This window comes from Sinohyriopsis cumingii, chromosome 18 (assembly GCF_028554795.1).
Source record: "Sinohyriopsis cumingii isolate HCF-2022 chromosome 18, ASM2855479v2, whole genome shotgun sequence".
NCBI classification, from domain to species: domain Eukaryota; kingdom Metazoa; phylum Mollusca; class Bivalvia; order Unionida; family Unionidae; genus Sinohyriopsis; species Sinohyriopsis cumingii.
Window position 1 is genome coordinate 13,457,282 of NC_142978.1, and position 23,801 is coordinate 13,481,082.

The window sequence follows — 23,801 nt, forward strand, 5'->3', positions numbered from 1 at the left end:
CTGTCTGTGTGCAGTTCAGACTAGTCTGTCTTAGATCTGAGGTCAAAAAGACAAAAATCCAGACACAAAGTCTGATTGTGAAAATGGGCTAACATTTGGTGTTAAAAAAATCAGATCTAAAAAAATGTTTTTCCCTCTTGTATTTTGTAATGTGAGTAGAAATACCAGATTATCTGGTTTCACTGTAGAGCTACATCTGTCTACTCTTCTTTAATACCACCCATTTTGGTGTATCTTAAATAACTTTGATGCTACAGAGCTTGAAACTAGGTTACTACCTCCGGATGTATAGACATGATGCCAAGAATGAGTTAATCAAATTCTTTGAAATATCTATCACTGAGTGTGTGTTTGAAGAATTCAAATGTATGTATGTATGTATGTATGTATGCCATTTAAAAAAGATACCCAGTTGAGTCCCGCTTTTCTTAACTAGTACTTGTAAAACTCATATTATAAACATAGACTGAAATATGTTAAAATGCTTGCTGTAACATAAACTGTACAAATCTGATATAGTTCAACGAATATTTCAACTAGCAGTATGGGGACCATGTACAACTGCTGATATTGCAACTAGAACTTAATAGGATAAAGATTATTTTATTCCTGATTTAAGCCAAACGAAAATTTGGGAATTCGTGATTTTTTGTGTGGATGAATCTGTGAATTCCTAAAAAGAGCAGTGAAACTGACACCAAAATAGTGATGGTTGACAGCTCTGAAATAGGCATTTGGACATTTTAAACAAATGACATTAAAATGGGAATAGAATGTTTGCACACCGTCATGACATATTATGACAACGCTGCACTTTATTTAAAATTCATTTGCGTAATTTCACAAAAAATTAACAATGGTTTGACTGGCCACTCTGATGCACAATGTCAAATCATACAAATTTTCAAGGTCAATATAGGTAAAAGCATAACACTAAGATTTCATTAACTCACACTAATTAAGACTTTATACAATCACACTAATTATGATGTTTATACAGTGAAACTAATTAAGATTTCATACACACTAATTAAGATTTCATAAAATCATACAGATTTCATACAATCACACTAATTAAGCTTTCATGAAATCACGTAAAATTTAAACACTCATGCATCATGAACTGGATAAACATATTACAAAATATTGCCATTTGTTTTCAAATACACATAAAAGAAACATGATTCCAAAGTTGTTTTCTCTAATGATTGAACTGATTTCAGAAGTAGATCAAAACTGTGATAGCAAGATCAGTACCTAATGTGACATATAAGGTCTCACGTTATTTTCATCTCTACAAATCTGTAAAATAGGAAGCTATGAACAAGTAAAATTTGATCTCAGTAATTAAAACTGTCAATATTTTAATGGCAGAACTTTGTGGTAACTCATATTGTCCTGAAAATCCAGTTTAAATTACAACACACTTTAGAAAGACCCTCACAATAAAGTTCAAAACTGGTTTATCCCTCTGAACATGCTGAGTTGGAACAATTCAAACCTGGTCACCCTGACTACCCTCCATGCCAACCCCTTTCTGATCAGTACACAATGCTCTTCTGGGTGGAATGCCATGCCAAAAATTCTTACCCTAATGAGAATATTATCCCACCTTATATGATGTCGCAAATAGCATTTTCAATACTCTGACCCTTTTTTTTAAATTTCAAAATCCAAGTTATCTGTTTAAAACATTATTTTATGAGCTATAGAACCAGCCTGTGTGTGGTATAGCTATGGAACAAGCCCGTGTGTGTGGTATAGCTATAGAACCAGCCTGTGTGTGTGGTATAGCTATGGAACCAGCCTGTGTGTGTGGCATAGCTATAGAACCAGCCTGTGTATGTGGTATAGCTATGGAACCAGCCTGTGTGTGTGGTATAGCTATGGAACCAGCCTGTGTGTGTGTGTGTGTGGTATAGCTACAGAACCAGCCTGTGTGTGTGGCATAGCTATAGTATCAGCCTAAATGTGTTATATTAAATATTGTATTTGAACATATTATAATCATTGAAGCCAAAGTATAGATAAAATGTATGCAATAATAAGCTTGAATCCTTAACCATTTTCATTTTATTGCTGCTGCCACACAGGAGCTAGTGGATGTAACAATGGAGATCTCAGGGCACCAGATGTTTACAGTCACAGTATATATCATATTAAGTTTTTAGAAGCTTCCTCTTGGATAGATAACTCAGTTCATGTATGTTTTACTGGTCTTACCACAAAAGTGTAGTATTTTGGAAAAACAGTAATTGTACAGTCCATAGGGACTGAATTAGTTGCTTGTACAACCCTGGAGTTTGAATTTTTCACTGTAACTGTATCAGCTGCAGACCATGTTCTTTGAAACCTACATTTTTTGATCCAGAAACATGAGAAAAACAACAACTATGTGTACTGATGATGGGATAGGAAAATCCCAGTCTGGCTCATAATTTGCCTGCTCACTGTGACCCCTCTGGTGGGATTTCTCTATCCCACATCAACATGCATAATAAATTCCATTAAACCCAAGATTTTCTTGTCTTACCAAAGGGGTATTCAAGGTCATATGCCACCACTGTGACATCATGAAGCTGATATCACCAATGCATCTACTGGAATTTTGAAACTGTAAAATGATTGACAATATTCTGCAAAGTTGTCACCACAAAAATATCACTGTGTTTGACCAGGTTAGGCAAATCTAATTTATGAAGGAGTCAGATTGATACCAGGACTTGGCAAGCACCATTAAGGACACAAATCTTGTTTCCACATGTAAGATTTCCCTAACTTGCCTATACATATGGGGAAGATTTTGTTTAGCTAAATATATCTAAGAGGGCAGATTTAATCCAATTTTTACAAGCTGATCTTTTTGTAATCTAATATAAAAACAACTGCATCTTAAACAAGAAGGTTTATCCCACTTTTCTCAAGATTCCTGATTTATCTTGCCTTCTACTATTGTGAAATTCATGGGCAATATGGAACTAAATTAAAAAATCTCCTATAGAAATGTATTTGTATTAGGCATTTTAATTAGGGCAGTCTCAACACCTTATTCTAAATTTATTGCCTCAGGTGATGCAAATGCACAATACCACTGATTTGTGTCATTGGATTTACTGCTTGAACTTGACCCCGTAACCTGGCCCTGTGTTGTTCTCCAGGGAGGAAATTGTAACTTGCACTCATAAAATCCAATCAGCTGATGAAATGAGATTTGTATAGCTGTGAATTACAGATCAAAAGAGCTGTACATACACAACAGTAATTATAATCTACTTGTACCTTACTCTTAATAATTATCCCTCCAAAAAGTTATGCAAGGAAAATTATATCCCCCATGTTGCCTACAGCTCTTCTTTTTAAAAAGTTAAGCAAGTGGATCACCCCACCCCCCATCTTCTCAAGACAATAAAGATAATGAAGCATGTAAGTCATAAATGCCAATTTTTATTTTCACTTAACCAGTTGTAATGAAGCAAGTTTTAAATAAGAAATACTGATGTATGTCAACACACTAAAGCCTTCAACAAACATAAAACAAAGAAATGAATAAAATAATGTTTGACTGCTTATAACATACTATTATCAGTTTGGCATAAAACAATTTCACCCATTTCACTACAATTTATACAGGCAGAATTCATGACAAAGTAAATATTTGTAAACACAAAATGATCTGACACAGCATTAAAAACCCTCAATAAACACAACAATACATTTTCTTGAGGTAAAAGTTGACTTTGGTGAAGAAATCTGAATTTTCACTGCAACTATAAATGGCACACACATTAAGCTGTTACAACATAATAACATCTTTCAAACAGTGCAATTGATCAGTCCAATTATCCATGTACACGGTCGTTTCTCTCAGTCGCAAAGTTTAACCTCTTTCACAGTTGAATAATATCCACCTGTATATCTTTTAAGTATGATTGGGACATATGTAAGAAATGACAGAAAATATTTTCTTATTATACCCACTCTCCATCTCTTGTGCTGCCAAAACATAATTCCCTATGGTCATTTTAGCTGTAGTTTTAAGTCTATATTGTATATTAAAATAATGTGTTCAATAAAAACTAAAACTTCTCACTTACATTTTAAGTTTAATTTCACCGTAGAATGGCTATGTTTGATTTTAATTAACACCATGATGCAACAAATGGTCATAAGAAATCAACCATCATGGAGCCTCCAGATGGAAGATCTAAGTAATATATCAGTCTTTCTTTAAAGGTGTAAAAAGCTGACACTAATAAACAATGCAGATCAAGTGGGACATACATTGAAAGAATCCTCATGGTCATTCTGAATAAAACATACTGTAAATCCAAGAAAAATAAATAAAGATGGCTGGGGCAAAATGTTAAAACATCCAAAACAGTTGTGATGAATAAAGTTGACAATGCACATAAGCCTTAATTATAAAATTTTATGTCATTCTGAGGTCAGGCCTCCAGGGTCCAAACAAATTTTTGTGCTCTCAGCCCAAGAACTACCAGAATGTTAAGTCCGGTTGCCCTATATGATAACCATATATACTTAAGTCCAGTTACTCTCTATGACACTCTACATTCTTCTATATTTTTGTTCAAGTTACAATAACCAAAATTATTTTACAAAAACATACTTTTATCTTAGTGACATTAATGAAGACAAGACATCCCTTTTTGTGAGGTCTGTCTTTTATTTTGCTAAATAAAAACTTTAAACAGTTTGATCTGGATACAGTTGCCATACAGATCACAAAGCTAAGCTTACACCATGTGACAATAAAAAGATGATCTTGAATTAACAGTTTCATACTCAAGCGTCTTCGTTGCATTCTGGCAGCAATTAAATTTAAACTGGTCAAACATGTCCTTTTCCTGATAACCTGTTGGGCTACCAACTGATTCTGGCATTTGTCTGCATATTTTGCAATCATTGTCATACATTATACTGGCTGCAGTACATGAAAATAAACTGAAACATGTCTACTCTGACCAGAAAATATGTTTAGCATCGACAGCATGTCCGTGTAGAAAGAATCATTTTAATCACAATTTAATCTCAACATTTGTCTGATTTGACAAAATGTGGAGTTGTCAATAGCTGAATTTTATCATTTCCACTGTCTTTGCAATTTCTATTAATAGAAACTTTTTACGTTTTTCAAATAAAATAATCTTAAAAGTTGTAAACAGGGTTTTTTCCAAGCCCTACACAATGACCAGGTGCATTGACAGCAGCTGAAAAATACTATTCACCTTCCACAATGATAGGCAAATATTCTTCTTTAATATAAGCAATCAGACATTCAAAAATATTAAGTATCTATCGGTGCATATGAACTTCTTTTTTGGTAAATGATTAAAAAGGTTCAAGTAGAATTCTGACATTCCTTTTTTAACAGATTGTCAAAATAAAATCTTCATTCAATGTACAGTGAATTTTTCTGATGATTCCTGCCATCAAATTATGGCAATTTAATTTGCAACCGGACTCATGGCCACGTATGGACAACTACTGCAAGAGTAACATGATATATTTTGGCCTAGTAACTCCTCGAAGACGTACACCTTTGCTTATTTACAAATAATGCCCCTTGGTGAATGCAGTCTAAGGGCCCAGTCTCCATCTCTTTCATTTAGTCTGGTTATAACACTATTTAAAGCTGACACTGCCCTTTGACTGACTGCACACCATTCTAATATATTCCTTGCACTATCACAGAACCATCATCACCTTCTTTTCAGATGACTTACAATCCATTCTAGTCCCTGATATAACCTGTAAGGAAAATAAAACAAAATCAGAATGGGTAATGGCTATATTTACTTTTATATATTTAACTTTTTTGAAACTATGTTATACAATTGTATATCTACTCAGCTATTTATATGAATCTGCAAGACAACAAGAGTAAATCTCCCCTAACAGTTCTACTTTAAACAATAATCTATTCAGTACAGCATCAGTTCTCTTTTCTTTTAATTAACTGGTTATCCATAATATAATAACCAAACCATAAACTGGTTATCCATAATATAATAACCAAACCATAAACTGGTTATCCATAATATAATAACCAAACCATAATTGGTTATCCATAATATAATAACCAAACCATAACTGGTTATCCATAATATAATAACCAAACCATAATTGGTTATCCATAATATAATAACCAAACCATAAACTGGTTATCCATAATATAATAATCAAACCATAACTGGTTATCCATAATATAATAACCAAACCATAATTGGTTATCCATAATATAATAACCAAACCATAAACTGGTTATCCATAATATAATAACCAAACCATAATTGGTTATCCATAATATGATAACCAAACCATAACTGGTTATCTATAATATAATAACCAAACCATAAACTGGTTATCCATAATATAATAACCAAACCATAATTGGTTATCCATAATATAATAACCAAACCATAACTGGTTATCAATAATATAATAACCAAACCATAACTGGTTATCCATAATATAATAACCAAACCATAACTGGTTATCCATAATATAATAACCAAACCATAACTGGTTATCCATAATATAATAACCAAACCATAACTGGTTATCCATAATATAATAACCAAACCATAACTGGTTATCCATAATATAATAACCAAACCATAACTGATTATCCATAATATAATAACCAAACCATAATTGGTTATCCATAATATAATAACCAAACCATAACTGGTTATCGATAATATAATAACCAAACCATAACTGGTTATCCATAATATAGTAACCAAACCATAACTGGTTATCCATAATATAATAACCAAACCATATCTGGTTATCAATAATATAATAACCAAACCATAACTGGTTAATTGTAGTAAAAAGAATCCCTCGTGTAAAGAGTGTGAATTGGCCAGAATTACAGCGTTGTCAAAGCTTCCAGGTTCTAAAATCTAGTAAAGCTTGCACATTACAACTACTAAAACAGAAATATTTCTTCTTCTTTTTGTATGTGATCTATATATGCATTTCACCTTTAATTAGTTTGTCACATTTTCCATTTCATGCAGTTAACATCAGTACCAATCAAGCCATCTGTTAGAAGCACTCAAAACTTGTGTATCACTTGCCTGAAAATACCTTAGTAATGTTTTATGGTACCATTTAGAAACTACTGTGCTGAGGTGCTGTAAAACACTACTACATACTACTGCATACAGTATTGGTGAAGATGGTATTACATTATGCTGTCATATTTTAGAACAGCAGATATGTGCATAGCATTTGGCTGAATTTTGGGTAGATGTTTAAATTTGTGTTTAAAACTTGTTTCTAAAGTAAAGGTTGGGAGTGAGACATTTTATTCACATTTTTGATTTGTATATTAATTTATTCCTTTCACTAAATACACTTGGTGTTATGAGGCAAGGTGGGGGTGGGAGGGGTCAGTTAACTGGCTATTATATTTGGTAACCATTTATTGGTAACACTCAAAATGATAATGATTATCTGGGTAATTGTTACAGCCCTACTTTTAATATTTGCTATTGACGCTAATATAATTGACCTCCTTTAAACAGCCAAGCTGTTCCTTGACGCTAATATAATTGACCTCCTTTAAACAGCCAAACTGTTCCTTCCCTTTCCTAAGAAAGCTGATGATGTATATCATACAAAAGTACCCGATACTTATTAATTAATTATGATGGTTATAATAATCTGAGAAAAAATAAGTACAGCACAGCAAAAATCTATCATGACAATCACCCCCTTTTGAAGCCTTGATCAACCAACTCCTGTGTGGTTCCATGGTACCTCTGCCAAATGAGAATCGGTTCAAGTGCTTCACTAATCACCATCATGGACAGAAGGGGCTTCTTTAAAATTTTGCCAAAGGAAAACAACAATGACATTTCTCACTATCTTAAAACTTATATAGACCTAATTTGAAAGCCGTCAAAATTTTAGAAGACTTCTAATGGGTACCATCAATCCTAATGATTGGTTACCCTGGAATCTGTCAATCCTAACATTTGGTTATACAGGTATCTGATCAATGGGAAATTGTATAAAATGTTTACAAACCTGAAGTTAAGTCTACAGTAACCTATTAATATCACTACCTAAATTAAAATGTAATCTGGTACAAAGTGCAAGAATGTGTCCTCATTGTCTGATAAAGTTCTGTAATCCTCCATCATCTAGTAAATCATCATGGTCTAGTCATCATAAATATCATCTGACACCTTTTCCTTGGCCTCACTGTCATATGTGGATGCTTATTTAGAGACTGAGCTTGAGCTTTGTAAGTAACACTTTGATCATCCAGTTTGTGAAATCTAATAAACGCTATGACTGAACACATGTCAGTTGTTCATCAAGATCATAAAACTACCCCCCGTTACTTGCTACTGTATCCACACTCACAGGCCAATAAGAGAGTTGTCACATGGAAAAACAAGCTATGCAATTACGGTCAATTATTTATTGGATGAGGTAGACCTCTGCTTGGCACTGATAAAGTACAGGTATTTGCAGCTCAATCAAAAGGATTGTCAACTTGAAAACAAAGTGAGTAATTCCTTTACAAGCACTGGCAGAAAACCTGTATATGGCAAACAGGTACCCTATGAATTGTTTTATTACCTGGGTTATTATCAATGGGCAGTTACCCAAGTATCCGGATACCCATTGGCATCTTTACCTACTTTAATAATGATTCAAGCCAAAATTCTAATGAAAGCATAGAAGGATATCATCAAATCTTTTTTATAAACAGATGTAGGAGGCATGTCTTAATCAGCCAATGAAATTGTCATTGTTTATGAAAAACATTAAGTCATATCATCAGCGCAATATGTTATCATCATCTAAGCAGCCAATCAAGTCATTTCTGAAATTATGGGAAAGCCATGTTCTGGTGCCACAAGGGAAAATAAAGTTTCATTAGCAGGCCATCGTTTTTGATGAAAATCTCATGATGCCAAGTATGAGATCTGGCTGAACACGACAACCATTTCTGGCAATAATGGTCTTTCAAAAGTTTTTAATTTATGAAAAAATGTATTGATCTGTCCACTGAAAATAAATAATAATAACTTTCCAACCAAATGCAAGGTTCTTTTAAGACAGATTTAACTGTATTAATTGAAATCGTTTTAAAACTTTTAGAATATATTATCAACTTGTTAAATTCAAGATTCACAGAAAACTATCAACCAGAAACCATTGTCCAAAAAAAAGGAGACAATTTTTTTTATTCACCAAGTATGCATTTTGGTAGGTGTGTTGCTATATTTGATGAAAGAGCAGGTTAATTTAAGGTAGTCTGCTTGCATTTATAATAACGGTTGATTAATCTACTGAAATGCATTAACTTGACACACGACCATGACTGCTACTTCTTACACTGATATGATCTGCATGACTTTGAAGTTTTCTTTTATTCCACCACCTTCATTTCATTTGATACAAAAGACATAACAAGATAACACAAGGCTGGTCTGATCTTAAATGAACGCAACAATACAATATATAATATACTTCCACAAGTTGGATATCAATCAGCACTTAGGTTCTCACAGATATGCTCGCTGACAGAGCTATGATGGTAGACTGACGTTTTTCAAATTTGGATACAAGAGGGCATATTGCATTTATGATGATTACACTCAAACTGAATAGAACTAAAATAATAATTTAATTCGACTAAACTTATTTCACTGGTATATATGTATTAAGGTGCTGCCACTAGTAGCCTTTTGTGACATTTTTACTGATTGAAATTTTATCAAATATTATTATTTACAGTGTACTGAAATTATTAGGAAAGACAATTTAACAAAACATATGACTTTTTATTAAAAAGCTGAGAATTTGAAGATGCTGATTCAAAGTTCCAGGTACTATCCATCGTTTTCGATGATAAAACTAGTTATTATAATCAAATTTCAGTTCCAAATTTTAATTGTGATTTTCTTCACGTTCAACAAATAGAGGCCATTTTTGGGGGTATTTTCTATTAAATAAATGGAATCCACACTAACCACACAGTATAGGCAGTTTTGCTAGTTATCATGGGAGTGATGTACATGTTTAAATACTTTATATCACCTTTCACTTCACTGAGAATATGAATGGTCTATATCAAGTCCTAGAGTAAATCACACCAATATGAATGGTTTGTATCAAGTCCTAGAGTAAATCACACCAATATGAATGGTCTATGTCAAGTCCTAGAGTAAATCACACCAATATGAATGGTGTATATCAAGTCCTAGAGTAAATCACACCAATATGAATGGTCTGTATCAAGTCCTAGAGTAAATCACACCAATATGAATGGTCTGTATCAAGTCCTAGAGTAAATCACACCAATATGAATGGTCTATATCAAGTCCTAGAGTAAATCACACCAATATGAATGGTCTGTATCAAGTCCTAGAGTAAATCACACCAATATGAATGGTCTATATCAAGTCCTAGAGTAAATCACACCAATATGAATGGTCTGTATCAAGTCCTAGAGTAAATCACACCAATATGAATGGTCTATATCAAGTCCTAGAGTAAATCACACCAATATGAATGGTCTGTATCAAGTCCTAGAGTAAATCACACCAATATGAATGGTCTGTATCAAGTCCTAGAGTAAATCACACCAATATGAATGGTCTATATCAAGTCCTAGAGTAAATCACACTAGTTTATATGAATGGTCTATATCAAGTCCTAGAGTAAATCACACCAATATGAATGGTCTGTATCAAGTCCTAGAGTAAATCACACCAATATGAATGGTCTGTATCAAGTCCTAGAGTAAACCACACCAATATGAATGGTCTGTATCAAGTCCTAGAGTAAATCACACCAATATGAATGGTCTGTATCAAGTCCTAGAGTAAATCACACCAATATGAATGGTCTGTATCAAGTCCTAGAGTAAATCACACCAATATGAATGGTCTATATCAAGTCCTAGAGTAAATCACACCAATATGAATGGTCTGTATCAAGTCCTGGAGTAAATCACACCAATATGAATGGTCTATGTCAAGTCCTGGAGTAAATCACACCAATATGAATGGTCTGTATCAAGTCCTAGAGTAAATCACACCAATATGAATGGTCTGTATCAAGTCCTAGAGTAAATCACACCAATATGAATGGTCTGTATCAAGTCCTAGAGTAAATCACACCAATATGAATGGTCTGTATCAAGTCCTAGAGTAAATCACACCAATATGAATGGTCTGTATCAAGTCCTAGAGTAAATCACACCAATATGAATGGTCTGTATCAAGTCCTAGAGTAAATCACACCAATATGAATGGTCTATGTCAAGTCCTAGAGTAAATCACACCAATATGAATGGTCTATGTCAAGTCCTAGAGTAAATCACACCAATATGAATGGTCTATGTCAAGTCCTAGAGTAAATCACACCAATATGAATGGTCTATATCAAGTCCTAGAGTAAATCACACCAATATGAATGGTCTGTATCAAGTCCTAGAGTAAATCACACCAATATGAATGGTCTATATCAAGTCCTAGAGTAAATCACACCAATATGAATGGTCTATATCAAGTCCTAGAGTAAATCACACCAATATGAATGGTCTGTATCAAGTCCTAGAGTAAATCACACCAATATGAATGGTCTGTATCAAGTCCTAGAGTAAATCACACCAATATGAATGGTCTATATCAAGTCCTAGAGTAAATCACACCAATATGAATGGTCTGTATCAAGTCCTAGAGTAAATCACACCAATATGAATGGTCTGTATCAAGTCCTAGAGTAAATCACACCAATATGAATGGTCTGTATCAAGTCCTAGAGTAAATCACACCAATATGAATGGTCTATATCAAGTCCTAGAGTAAATCACACCAATATGAATGGTCTATGTCAAGTCCTAGAGTAAATCACACCAATATGAATGGTCTATGTCAAGTCCTAGAGTAAATCACACCAACATGAATGGTCTATATCAAGTCCTAGAGTAAATCACACCAATATGAATGGTCTGTATCAATTCCTAGAGTAAATCACACTAGTTTACTAATCACAAACTGTAGAGAGTGTCCCCTGTTTTTATTGCTGCCTACTGACAATACTTTATTGATCTCTGTGATAATGTCGATAACCTAAGCTGTGTTGCCATCTAAAGGTTGTGTATTCAATCACTTGTTTTATTTTTAATAGAAATGTTTTGTAGAGCTGAAAATTATGACAATGTTGAATACATCACATCTGGAAAGTTGTGGGGGAGGTGTCCAGATATATGGTGGTAATTTTTGCTTTTCTAAATTTATTATGATTTTTAATTCATCCTTTGAAACCTCATTTTAATCACACAAATACACAAATGCACAAAACACAAATAATCAACTCTGAAAAACTATAAGCAATAATTTGTGTAGTCCTTGATACGTTTTAAAAAAGGTAAATAATTATCAGAGCTCTGCAATTTTGACATAAACGTCATGTACACTAACCCTTCTCCTGTTAATGCACAGCATGCCTGTATATGCCACACATGATCTTTGATTGAGGTTAGATTCAGATGTTGTGAGATCTCAGCTGCTGACATGGAGCCTTTGATGTCTTGCTTATTGGCATATATTAACATAGCTGCCTTCTTAAGATCCTGCAAAAGGAAAATTTAAAGGACTCAAATTACAACATACGATGGGAACAAAAATGTTTTGCCTTATTAAAAATTCTATGTTTCAAAGCTTCAGAAATTGAGAAATTATTTACTCCATCCCTTGTACCTCCCCTCCCAACATAACTATTATATTCCATCCTAATGTCATAGATACCTTAAATACTTTTTTTGGAGTGAGTTTTCCCATTTGCTTTAGTGCAAACAGATACAAAGATGCAAGAAACCAGAAACTTCTGGCAGAAAAGTGTTGCTCAGTAAAATATAAAAATGTTTCAATTATTTAAAACAAACTGGTTCCAATGTATCTTCTGCTTTCTTAACGATAGAGTTCAATCTTGGAGTAGTTTAAATTTCAATGGTGACATGGAACAGGCCCTCAAAGAAAATCTTGTGTACTAGTGTATGAATGAAAAATTAATGCAAGGATCTCTGTATAACGGCATTTAATGCCACACACTGAGCTCACTTACAATGGCATTGTGGCCACACACTGAGCTCATTTAAAGCGGTAGTGTTCATACACTGAGCTCATTTACAGTGGCATTGTAGCCACACAGAGCTCATTTATAGCGGCATTGTGGTCTTAGCTGGTGTAGCTACTTTCATCTCCTGTGGACCCATTCTTTACCTTGCATCACAAATCATAAAATTAACAATGGTAAGCATAAAATTTAAATAGGCAATTCAATACGCCATGTGAAATCATACAGGCAGATTTTCAAAGTTGTTATTTCACTAGCTGCATACATTGTGTGATCAGATTATCATGTTTCAAAATGTGCCTGCTCAAAGAATACCAGTGAGATTTTTTTTAAAAACACAGGTGGGTAATTCTTTAAGTATCAAATTTACTGTATGCAAGCACAAGTAAATTCTTAAAAATAATATTGTATTTCATCCAAAAGGTCATGTATATGTGCACAGAACACAGAATTTATGAAAATTTGTATGTGTAACTAGACTTATCATGGTCACTGAATCTCTATGTATGTTCAGGTAAGTTTTACTTTCCAGCTCCCTTACCTTCCACAAGCCTATTACACTACAGAAAAGTGTATCCATTGTTATGTATATTTAATTTACATTGTTTGAGGGTTAGGTTTTTTTTAAAAATCCAGACTATTGTTTTGTAAACATCAGGATCATTCAAGAAGGTGTTTTTCCATTAGGTAATGTTTTTTTTTAGAAAATGCTAATTCTGATATGAAGTCAAGTTGTTATTGTTCTAGGGTTTAATGCCATTTTTCAGCACAAGATAGGCTATACATGGCGGCCAGTATAACTGGTGGAGGAAGAACCCTGGAAAACCCAGGGAAGAACCACCGACACACGAGAAGCTACTGGAAGGCTTTCCCACGTACCCACGCTAGCTGAGCCTTGGACTCAAACCCACCCAGACAGAGGTGAGATGGCAGTGATCCAGAACGGTGAGCACTTTGGACCACTTGGCCACTCAGGGCCCCTATGAAGTCAAGTAGAGACCTATATAATCTTGCAGCTGTGAGGACTTGGTCATTCGTGCGTCAAATTTTTAGCAGATTCAAGTTGTAAGTTGTGTCCAGTATTTTTTAAAATTTTGGCCTGGAATCTATTTCTTTGAATAACTGAATTAAAGTGATTATTTTCTCTGGAAATACAAAAATGCTCTGATACAAATCTTGGATAGAGACATTCACAGGAATAACACAAATTTTACAAAGCTTGTTGTCTTTCACTCTTTTCTTTTGCTTATTTTAAGAGCACTGACTCATTATACCATATATACTAGTATAAGCATCTGTGACCTATGACTTAGCAAAGCTAACTTAGTCAAGGTTTACTCTTAAATAAATGGCAGAAGAGAACTCATAATCTCAGAGGCGTAGCTGGAGGGGGCAGGGGGGTACATATGTCCCCGGGCGCCAAGGTACAGGGGCGCCAAAATGAGGCTTACAGCGTTACATTATAATAAGTAAACAAGGGTAATATTCAAAAATGTGATTAAACGGGGAGGGGGCTGGGGCGCCAATTTTATAGTTCGTCCCCTGGGCGCAAAATATCATAGCTATGCCTCTGCATAATCTGCATGCCAGATTGCATAAATTAGCAATGATTGAAAGAAATTCAGTAAGTCTAAGGTAACATGAAACGGATGAATAGGCCCAAGAGGACCTTATAGCAAGGTGAGTTAAAACTGATAAAGATGGAAGGTACAGAATAGGCTCAAACTGCCATTGTAAGCCAAACCTTTATATCATCCATCATTGCTTGTACAATGCATGCACGTTATCCCCATCTTTACCCCACCATCCCATCCATCAATGCCAATTTGTACAATGCATGTATGTTACCCCCATCTTTACCCCACCTTCCCATCCATCAGTGCTAATTTGTACAACGCATGTACATTCTTCCCATCTTTACCCCACCTTCCCATCCATCAATGCCAATTTGTACAATGCATGTACGTTCTCCCCATCTTTACCCCAACTTCCCATCCATCAATGCCAATTTAAGCATTTTGGTATGCAGTGTTTGGATCGGGTCTGATGGATTGATAAAACTGACTCAGCTGAATGTCAGATATTTATTAAGATTGTTTTTAAATTTCAAGTTTATCTGAAGGTGAAGCTGATGTTTATGTGAAATGCTGATGAAATGTAAAGAAAACTATTGTGATCCATCACTTGCAAATGAATATTTAACTCAGATAAAAAAAACTCAATAAAAAAGAAACCATATCCTTCATTCTTCAATGATTTCTTTATTTACAAAATAAGAAAACAAATGATGTCTGTATCAGTCTCATATCAAATTAAAATGTCACACGTGAAATCTTAATCACAGCAAACACCACTGATGATACACAAGTAGAGAAAAAAAATGACTTGCACTATAATGTAGAAAGTTACATGAAAATATTTAATACAGAACATAAATGTATCAGCCAAGAGAAAACAGAGGACTTTGTCCAAGAGGAAATAGAGGACTTTGTCCAAGAAGAAATAGAGGACTTTGTCCAAGTGGAAATAGATGTGATGTGATTTTGATTTTTAATGTAGCTTTAACAATTTTTCTGTCATATCGCTACGATGTCTGCAATGTGGCAGTTTATAGTCATGTCTAGCACTGAGGCATCATGCCGCAGACATGTAGCATGATGTCCCACCCAGTCACATTATCCTGACACCAAGCCGACCAGTCCTAACACTAACCTCTTAATGCTGAATGCCAAGCGAGGCAGCTGTTAGTACCATTTTTTAAGTCTCTGGTATGACTCGGCCGGGGATCGAACCCACGAACTCCCGCATCCGAGGCGGACGCTCTAACCACTAGGCCACCAGAGCGGTTCAAGTGGAAATAGAGGACTTTGTCCAACCAAGAGGAAACAGAGAACTTTGTTCAAGAACCAGATGCAGGTATTAGCATTTAATGGCACATCAGCACACAAGTGTCTATACTGAGCCTATTCAAAGTAAAGTTCCATAGATATAAAGCTAAAGAAGTGCATACAAACTTAAGGAGATAAACTTTTCCAAATAAATGTAAACATGAAATACAATAAGATAATATATAAAAGAAAATGATTTAACATTCTGCAAAAGGTATATACAATAAAAGATAATAATAAAAGATAACATTCTTGAACCATAGGGTCAACATTTGTTTTATAAACCACATTCGCTCAAAAAGTCCAAGATTTTCCCATGGGCTGAAGTCAATAAACTCGATAAGAATGTGTTCAACCATACGTTGACACTGGCAGGGTAAGCACTCTGATCAAGGTTAACCCTTTCTGTATGTGTATTACAAATGCGATCATTACAGTATCACCTGTCTCTGCAATTTGTTCTATATGAGAAATACCTCTCTTCAGAAGTGGGTTTGATGTTCCAAAAGAACAAGCATATATGGTAATCAACTAAAAGTAATGTGAAATAACAAAAATTAGACCAGATTTTTGTAATATTCTCTTCATTCAAAAGAAAATATTTTGTTATATTTTTTCATGTTAAAACTGAAACAATGAGTTGAAAAGATGCTGATATTTCAAAAGACAAATATTTGTTTCAATGCTTTAATTTATTCACAATCCCCTTATACAGGCTGTCCTTGGGACTTTTTAAACAAGTATTAATCTATTTAAAGTAGGCATCTATTTTCAAGTCACTATTTCTAAACTTAAACCAATGCCTATGTCTACAAATTTCTTGATACAGCTGAGACAAATATGGGATAAACATTATTTTTCTCTCCTATCTGAAACAAGAAATAAAAAAGAAAAATCTTTACCTCTGAAGCTAACATTTTGTACAATTCCTCTTTTGTAATTAACAACCTTTCTCTATCTGTACTGTCTATCACCAGTATTACAAACTGAAAAAGAAGATCGTCAGTACAGGTAATCACATCAAATGTTCTACATGTAATTACAGCTAGTTCTGTAGTCATGGTAACAAACCTGATAGCTATCACACATATTCTTAATTGTTTATTCATAATGAAAACCAGTCTTTTACAACTAATGTGGCATTTAAGGTTTGTATGTCAGTAGCTTCTTGTATTTAAAAAAATCTCCCCTATATATATGAATTACTTAACCATGAAAAGGCTATCATGTTTACAACACATAATGCTCTACTTGACTGTATATAAAAATTGTATAACTGCCAACAACAAAAACCAGGCCTATCCATCATAAACTTGACTCAGCATTTCAGGTTTAAAAAAATATTATTCCAAACTAGTCAGAACATCCTCATCTCTTTCTAAAGCAAATTAATAGCCCTGAAAGAGACTCAGAAGTGACTGTGGTGACAGTTTTTAAAGTTTGCAACTTCTTTTTTTGACAATGTCCATCTAAATGTTTAGAGAATTGATGCTTAAAAAAGGACAGGTGTGGAAAACAGTACTTGACAATGTGTCAGCCATCAATTCAATACATATATCTTCATTTCTTAATTCTCAATATTATTCCTAACAATTAGGGTGGAAAAAATAATTATATTTCAGTAGACCCAAATTAACTATGGTTAATATTGCTATATGTGATGACACATCATTCAGTTGCTGTGATGTTAATAACATTATTATGACATACTGAGTCAATGACAACTATATGCCTGAAGGCAGTTTTGCTATGATGTTGAAGAATCAACAGACATCTGGCCACGCTGAGGCTACAAGGTGATCCTATAGACCATTTCACAGTTATGATCTAACCTTGAAAACACCAGTGGGCGTCTCGGTGCAACTCACTTCCAGATAGTTCAATCAATAAAGATATCAGATGTTGATCAAGAAAATGTGACAGACTGCTAACATTCCGCAAGCAAGATCGATATCTCACTATCTTGAAATGAAATTCTATCAATTGAATTTACATCTTTTATTTTTTTCCACTAACTTGTGCTGTTCCCAGCTTTCAAATAAATGTTCTCAAATAAATGTTCTCTCCGAACATTATATTATGTATACTTGACATAATTTATATTTTATTTAATTTAGTTGTTTGTAAGTTTTAAAATCTTTTTAATTTTTAATTTCATTACATGTCAAAAGTTTTGTTTACTAGGAACTCGATATTTTTTCAGGAACATAGTTTGACCTTGACTCTTCAGTTGTAAACAGCTAAGGCTGACCTAGTTCCCGACCTTAATTCAGAAATCACTGAGACAAGTAAACAACTTTTTATTTTTTTCTTATTCTTAGATTAAGGTCATACTGGGACTACATGCTTTTAGACGTAAATACTTCTTGAAGGTTCTGGAAAGTTGAACCTCAACTGGGAATCTGTTTTGCATTTGAGTTACTGTATAATCATTGTTTATAGAGATTTCTCTCAGTTGGGCTTAAAAACACTTGATGTCAAAGTGTTCATTTGTTTGTGACCAGTTTTGAGAATTGCATGTACATTTTAATGTTTATTCAAATTATTTGGATTCAAAAGGATTAATTCTTTTTCCCGGAAATATGTGAGTGCTCATATAGAATTCTTGGACAAAGACATTTCATTAAAACAAATTAGGAAATTCAAACACTGGGTTATTACTTGTGAATAACACAGAACTGTAGACACATGAGCACAATAATAGCTACAGTATATGTCATCACCTTCCATCTTGGATTCTTCATCGTGACTCAAATTTGAATTCATAGGAACATTTCATTATTAGGACTTCTAAAATTTAATTTGTTGATTATTCCTAAATTATAAATTATTTTTGCATTTGATTCTTAAAACCATAAGTTCTTATTTTTTCACTTTCACAGTATTTTTCCAGCGAAATAAATTATTTGTTAAATTTTTCAAAGCTTATTGTTTTCACTCTTTTTTGTGTTACTCTTTATTCGAGCAAATTTTAGAGTTATTACAATGTGTCAGTATAAGCAAAGAAAAATCATGCTGAAAGCTATTGCATGCACCGTCCGATACTTTATGTTTCAAGTTTTGAGAAAACCAGCGAGGAATGTAAATAATTAAATATTAGGCTGAACGAATGCATGGCTATATTATTTGACTGGACATTGCAAGAAAAAATATGTATGTGGAAATACTTTTCTGATTGTATTAAGATGGGAGAACCCCTCCCCTTCCACCAAAAAGAAAATAAAACAAAAAAAATGTCATTAGGCATGTTAATTAATCTGAGTATTGTACGATATTTACAACCCAAATATGAATAAATATTCTATCTGCATTAATTACACTCCTTTAACTTTAGGATAGCTAATGTAATTATTGCTTTGTTAAGTTCCTCTGAATACATTAGTATATTGTGTTCCATTTTAAAAAACTTTTCTGGTTTAAAATATTCAGCATTACAGATCAGCTGACATATCGAGCTCATGTTTTAATTTTCTTATCGAACTCGTGTTACAACTTTCTTAACTCGTGTTATAAACACACTATTAGCCTTGAGAAAATAACCGAGAAAGAAGGATATATCAATGTATGAAAAATGCACATTGTTGAGATGGTTTTCATTAAAGTTATGCAGCCAAAATGTGCAATAAATGTTTAAAATTGGAGAGCAAAGTGAAATGTTCCAAAAATGTATCTGAAATTATGGATAATGAATCTATATTATCTGGTATAATATAAATATGGACAGTGTATTTAATTTATTTGATATTTTTTAAGTATGGATAGTAAAGATTCTTTAATTATCTGATATAATGTAAGTATGGACAAGAATCTTATTATCTGATGAAATGTATATAATTATTCTCCTAGTATGAACAAAAGATGTTAGACATATATAATTCATTCATTGATTTAACCATAACGATCTGTAGTACAGCTAAGATTCCTTCCTTTGTTGACTTCATGTTTCGCTAACCAAGCATAAAACGGTGCGAAATTATGAACTATCCGGAACTAGAATTTTTTGTGGGCATGCGCACTGGAACTAAGAGAGGTAATTTTAAGCACTATGATGAGAAACTCCGTTGCAACTGTGAAACCCTCTATAGCTGTTAATGGAGCAATAAAATTACAATCCTAGTTACCCAGCAGTTTGTCTCTTTTCTTAAACATCAGCATCTATATGACATGGAACATTCTTCTATCTGCTCATCCAATTACATGCCATACTGAAAATGTTAACTTTTTTTTAGGATATCATGCTTCACTAGCTTACACGACACTTCAAGTTATTCTGATATGGTCCTGTGTTTGATTTTAACTGGAATAAATGAAGATGATTTCAGTCTGTATTAGTGGGTAGTGTATACACTATTACAGACATAAGCAAAAGTGTTGGAAAAAACAAACAGGCAGTTGACTCATATACGATCAAATTTGTACTCCAAAAATGAAGGGTTGGGACACTAATATTAGTACTAGAATGCAGTTAAAATGGCCACCAATTACATCTGAGGTATTTTTCAATGATGTGATGGAAGGAAAACATAATGTTCCAACTGACTCAAGAGTTGGAAATCTTACTCAGATTTTTTTTTTAAAATCAGTCTTTTCATTGACCAGAATACTTTCGAATAATAATAGTTCTAGGATAAATTACTGTACTGACAGATCAATATCCATCCTGTCCTGATTTTAAAGCAAACATAAAAGACCCCTATCTAACAGCATCTCATACAACAACAATCTGGATCAATGTTTGCATTGGGGTGTGCATTATATATGAGTATATACATGCTTTAATCACTATCTACCTTTACCTGACCAGTCACTCTGGTTATAATGAATGGGTATAACCACTCTGGACAAACTAAATGCCTGAAATCTATCTCTTTTTTGACATCACATTTTGATACATCACACCTACTGCAAATGGTCATTCTTACATGTATAAATGATCATTCTTGCATGTACAAATGTTCTTTCTTACATGTACAAATGGTCATTCTTACAAGTATAAATGGTCATTCTTACATGTACAAATGGTCATTCTTACATGTACAAATGGTCAATCTTACATGTATAAATGATCATTCTTACATGAACAAATGGTCATTCTTACATGTATACTGTACCTGTTGTATGTGTGCACATTCTACTATTGCTAGACTGCATACTGTACTAAGTGACTGAATTATTAGCCAATCAAAGCAAATCTGGTATAATGATTAATTCAGATTGTTTTATATAATCTTGATATACTGTGTTTACTCAAACCAGATACCTATAAGCAGATCAATCTTTGATATTAATTCATCAAGTCCATGAAATTAAACTAATGAATGGCACTTCACCTACATAAATGATAGTTTTTTCTTTATGAATGGTTTCTTAATTGATTATACACAGAATCATTCTCCATGTGTGATACTGCATACGAAACAAAACAAGTACACTAATTAATGAGCTGTTTGTGTTTAAATTTAAATGACACAATGCAGGTGATGAATGCTTTAAATAGTTGACAAAAATACTGCATGTACCATATGGGATAAAAATACTGCATGTACCGTATGGGATAAAAATACTTCATGTACCATATGGGATAAAATGAGTTTAATAATTACTTTTTGATAGAAAGGGAAAATACAGATTTGGAGGAAAAAAAATTTGTGAAAGTGGAAGAATAGAAATCAAGGATACCACTGAGTCTGAGACAACTATTTTTCCAACAAGATATATGCCAGACTCTGTGGCAGCAAAAAATTCCAATTTGGCACAATTTCATTCACTTCTTCAAGCTTTAATTTTGAATTTTTGACAGCAATCTCATAGACTGAAATGTAATTTCTGTCTACATAATTATTAAATTGACAGAAAAGTTGAATTATTTAAATTGCTTACATGGCTCAATGAAAAGAAAGAAAAAGACCAGATCTGGTAACATTCTCTGAATACAAAAGCACTCAGCTGCAAGTGAGTGGCCGAGTGGTCTAAAGCGCTCTCCGTTACGGATCACTGCCATCTCACCTCTGTCTGCGTGGGTTCAAGTCCAGGATTCTGCCAATGTGGGTATGTGAGAAAGCTTGCCAGTAGCTTCTCGTGGGTCGGTGGTTCTTTCTCGGGGTTTTCCCGGGTTCTTCCTCCACCATTAATACTGGCCGCCATGCATAGCCTATCATGTGCTGAAAAATGGCGTTAAACCCCACAACAATAGCAAGTGAGTGAAAACTGCAGCTGGAGAAAAGACGATGTCAGCTACACCTTTTCTGCATATCTGTGTGAAGTGAAGAACACTGGAGTGACTAGTTCACATAAAGCACCACGAGCATGGAGCCTGATATCAACACCAAAGAACTGTCATATAAAGCACCACAAGCATGGAACCTTGCTCAATAGCACACCAAGACAGCCAATCTGACAACTGAAGCAAAGTACCTTGCTCAATAGCACACCATGACAGCCAATCTGGCAAGTGAAGCAAAGTGTCTTGCTCAATAACACACCATGACAGCCAATCTGGCAAGTGAAGCAAAGTGCCTTGCTCAATAGCACACCATGACAGCCAATCTGGCAAGTGAAGCAAAGTGCCTTGCTCAATAGCACACCATGACAGCCAATCTGGCAACTGAAGCAAAGTGTCTGGCTCAATAGCACACCATGACTGTCAATCTGACAACTGAAGCAAAGTGCCTTGCTCAAGGGCACACCATGACAGCCAATCTGGCAACTGAAGCAAAGTGTCTGGCTCAATAGCACACCATGACAGCCAATCTGACAACTGAAGCAAAGTGCCTTGCTCAAGGGCACACCATGACAGCCAATCTGGCAACTGAAGCAAAGTGTCTGGCTCAATAGCATACCATGACAGCCAATCTGACAACTGAAGCAAAGTGCCTTGCTCAAGGGCACACCATGACAGCCAACCCAGGCAGATCTGATGGTAGGTTTTGAACCCCTTCCATTCGGTTACAAGTCCAACATGTTAACTTCTAAGTTACCTTGTGAATGGATGTACATAAAAATTGACAGAAACATAAAAATATTGAAACTTATGAATTGTGAAAAGCAAAAGGCATGTCTTGACCACAAGCCCAGTATTGTCTTGACCACTAGCCCAGTATGAGTACCAAGCTGAATTGTGAATAGCAAAAGGCATGTCTTGACCACTAGCCCAGTATGAGTACCAAGTTGAATTGAGATACCTTGAACAGTCTGAAAGTTATGAACTGGGAACAAAATATGTACTACCAGACAAACAGACACACAGATGGACATAGTGGAGTGATTGTTGCATCTCCCCATATACAAGGGTGGGGGGGAGATAACAAAATAATTGGAATATGATTGTTCTTTCCAAGACAAAAGTGATTTAGTGCTTAACACAACTCATCACCATCATGGACTTGGCATCTGTGCTAAGATCCATGATGTTAGAAAATCTTAAAGGATGCACAAATCTGGAAGTTTATGAAGCAACTCAATTTTTCAATTCATCACACATATCAAAAAATTCACTTATTCACAGCTATGTCCTTCATTCGTTTCCCAGCACATTCCAATATGAAGAAGTCATGACTTCATTTTTATCTGTTCTTGAACAACTAATTAAACTGACTGACCAACTATTATTTACTCTGTCTGCTGAAATTTGCATTTGTGTACCCCATGTTAATGCAAAATATTTTACGGTAAATAAATTTAGCCCTCTCGTCTTGTTATTCAGCAAATGCGCCAAGAAATGATGGAACATAATTTATGAGGATTTCAATTTCTCTTTAAACGACTAAACAAAACAACCCA

At 34.2% G+C, this 23,801-nt stretch overlaps 1 protein-coding gene across 1 annotated transcript in view; it reads right to left on the reverse strand.

Annotated features, from left to right (window-relative positions):
- Positions 1-769: 769 nt before the first annotated feature.
- Positions 770-23,801, reverse strand: part of LOC149776122 (ADP-ribosylation factor-like protein 5B) — a 47,478-nt gene continuing 24,446 nt past the window's right edge. The window contains exons 4-6 of the mRNA XM_089942374.1: positions 16,925-17,008; positions 12,480-12,631; positions 770-5,769 (exon numbers count right to left, since the gene is read on the reverse strand). Of these exons, the coding sequence (XP_089798500.1) occupies positions 5,721-5,769; positions 12,480-12,631; positions 16,925-17,008 (285 nt within the window). The 3' untranslated portion in view covers positions 770-5,720. The remainder of the gene's footprint in view (positions 5,770-12,479; positions 12,632-16,924; positions 17,009-23,801) is intronic.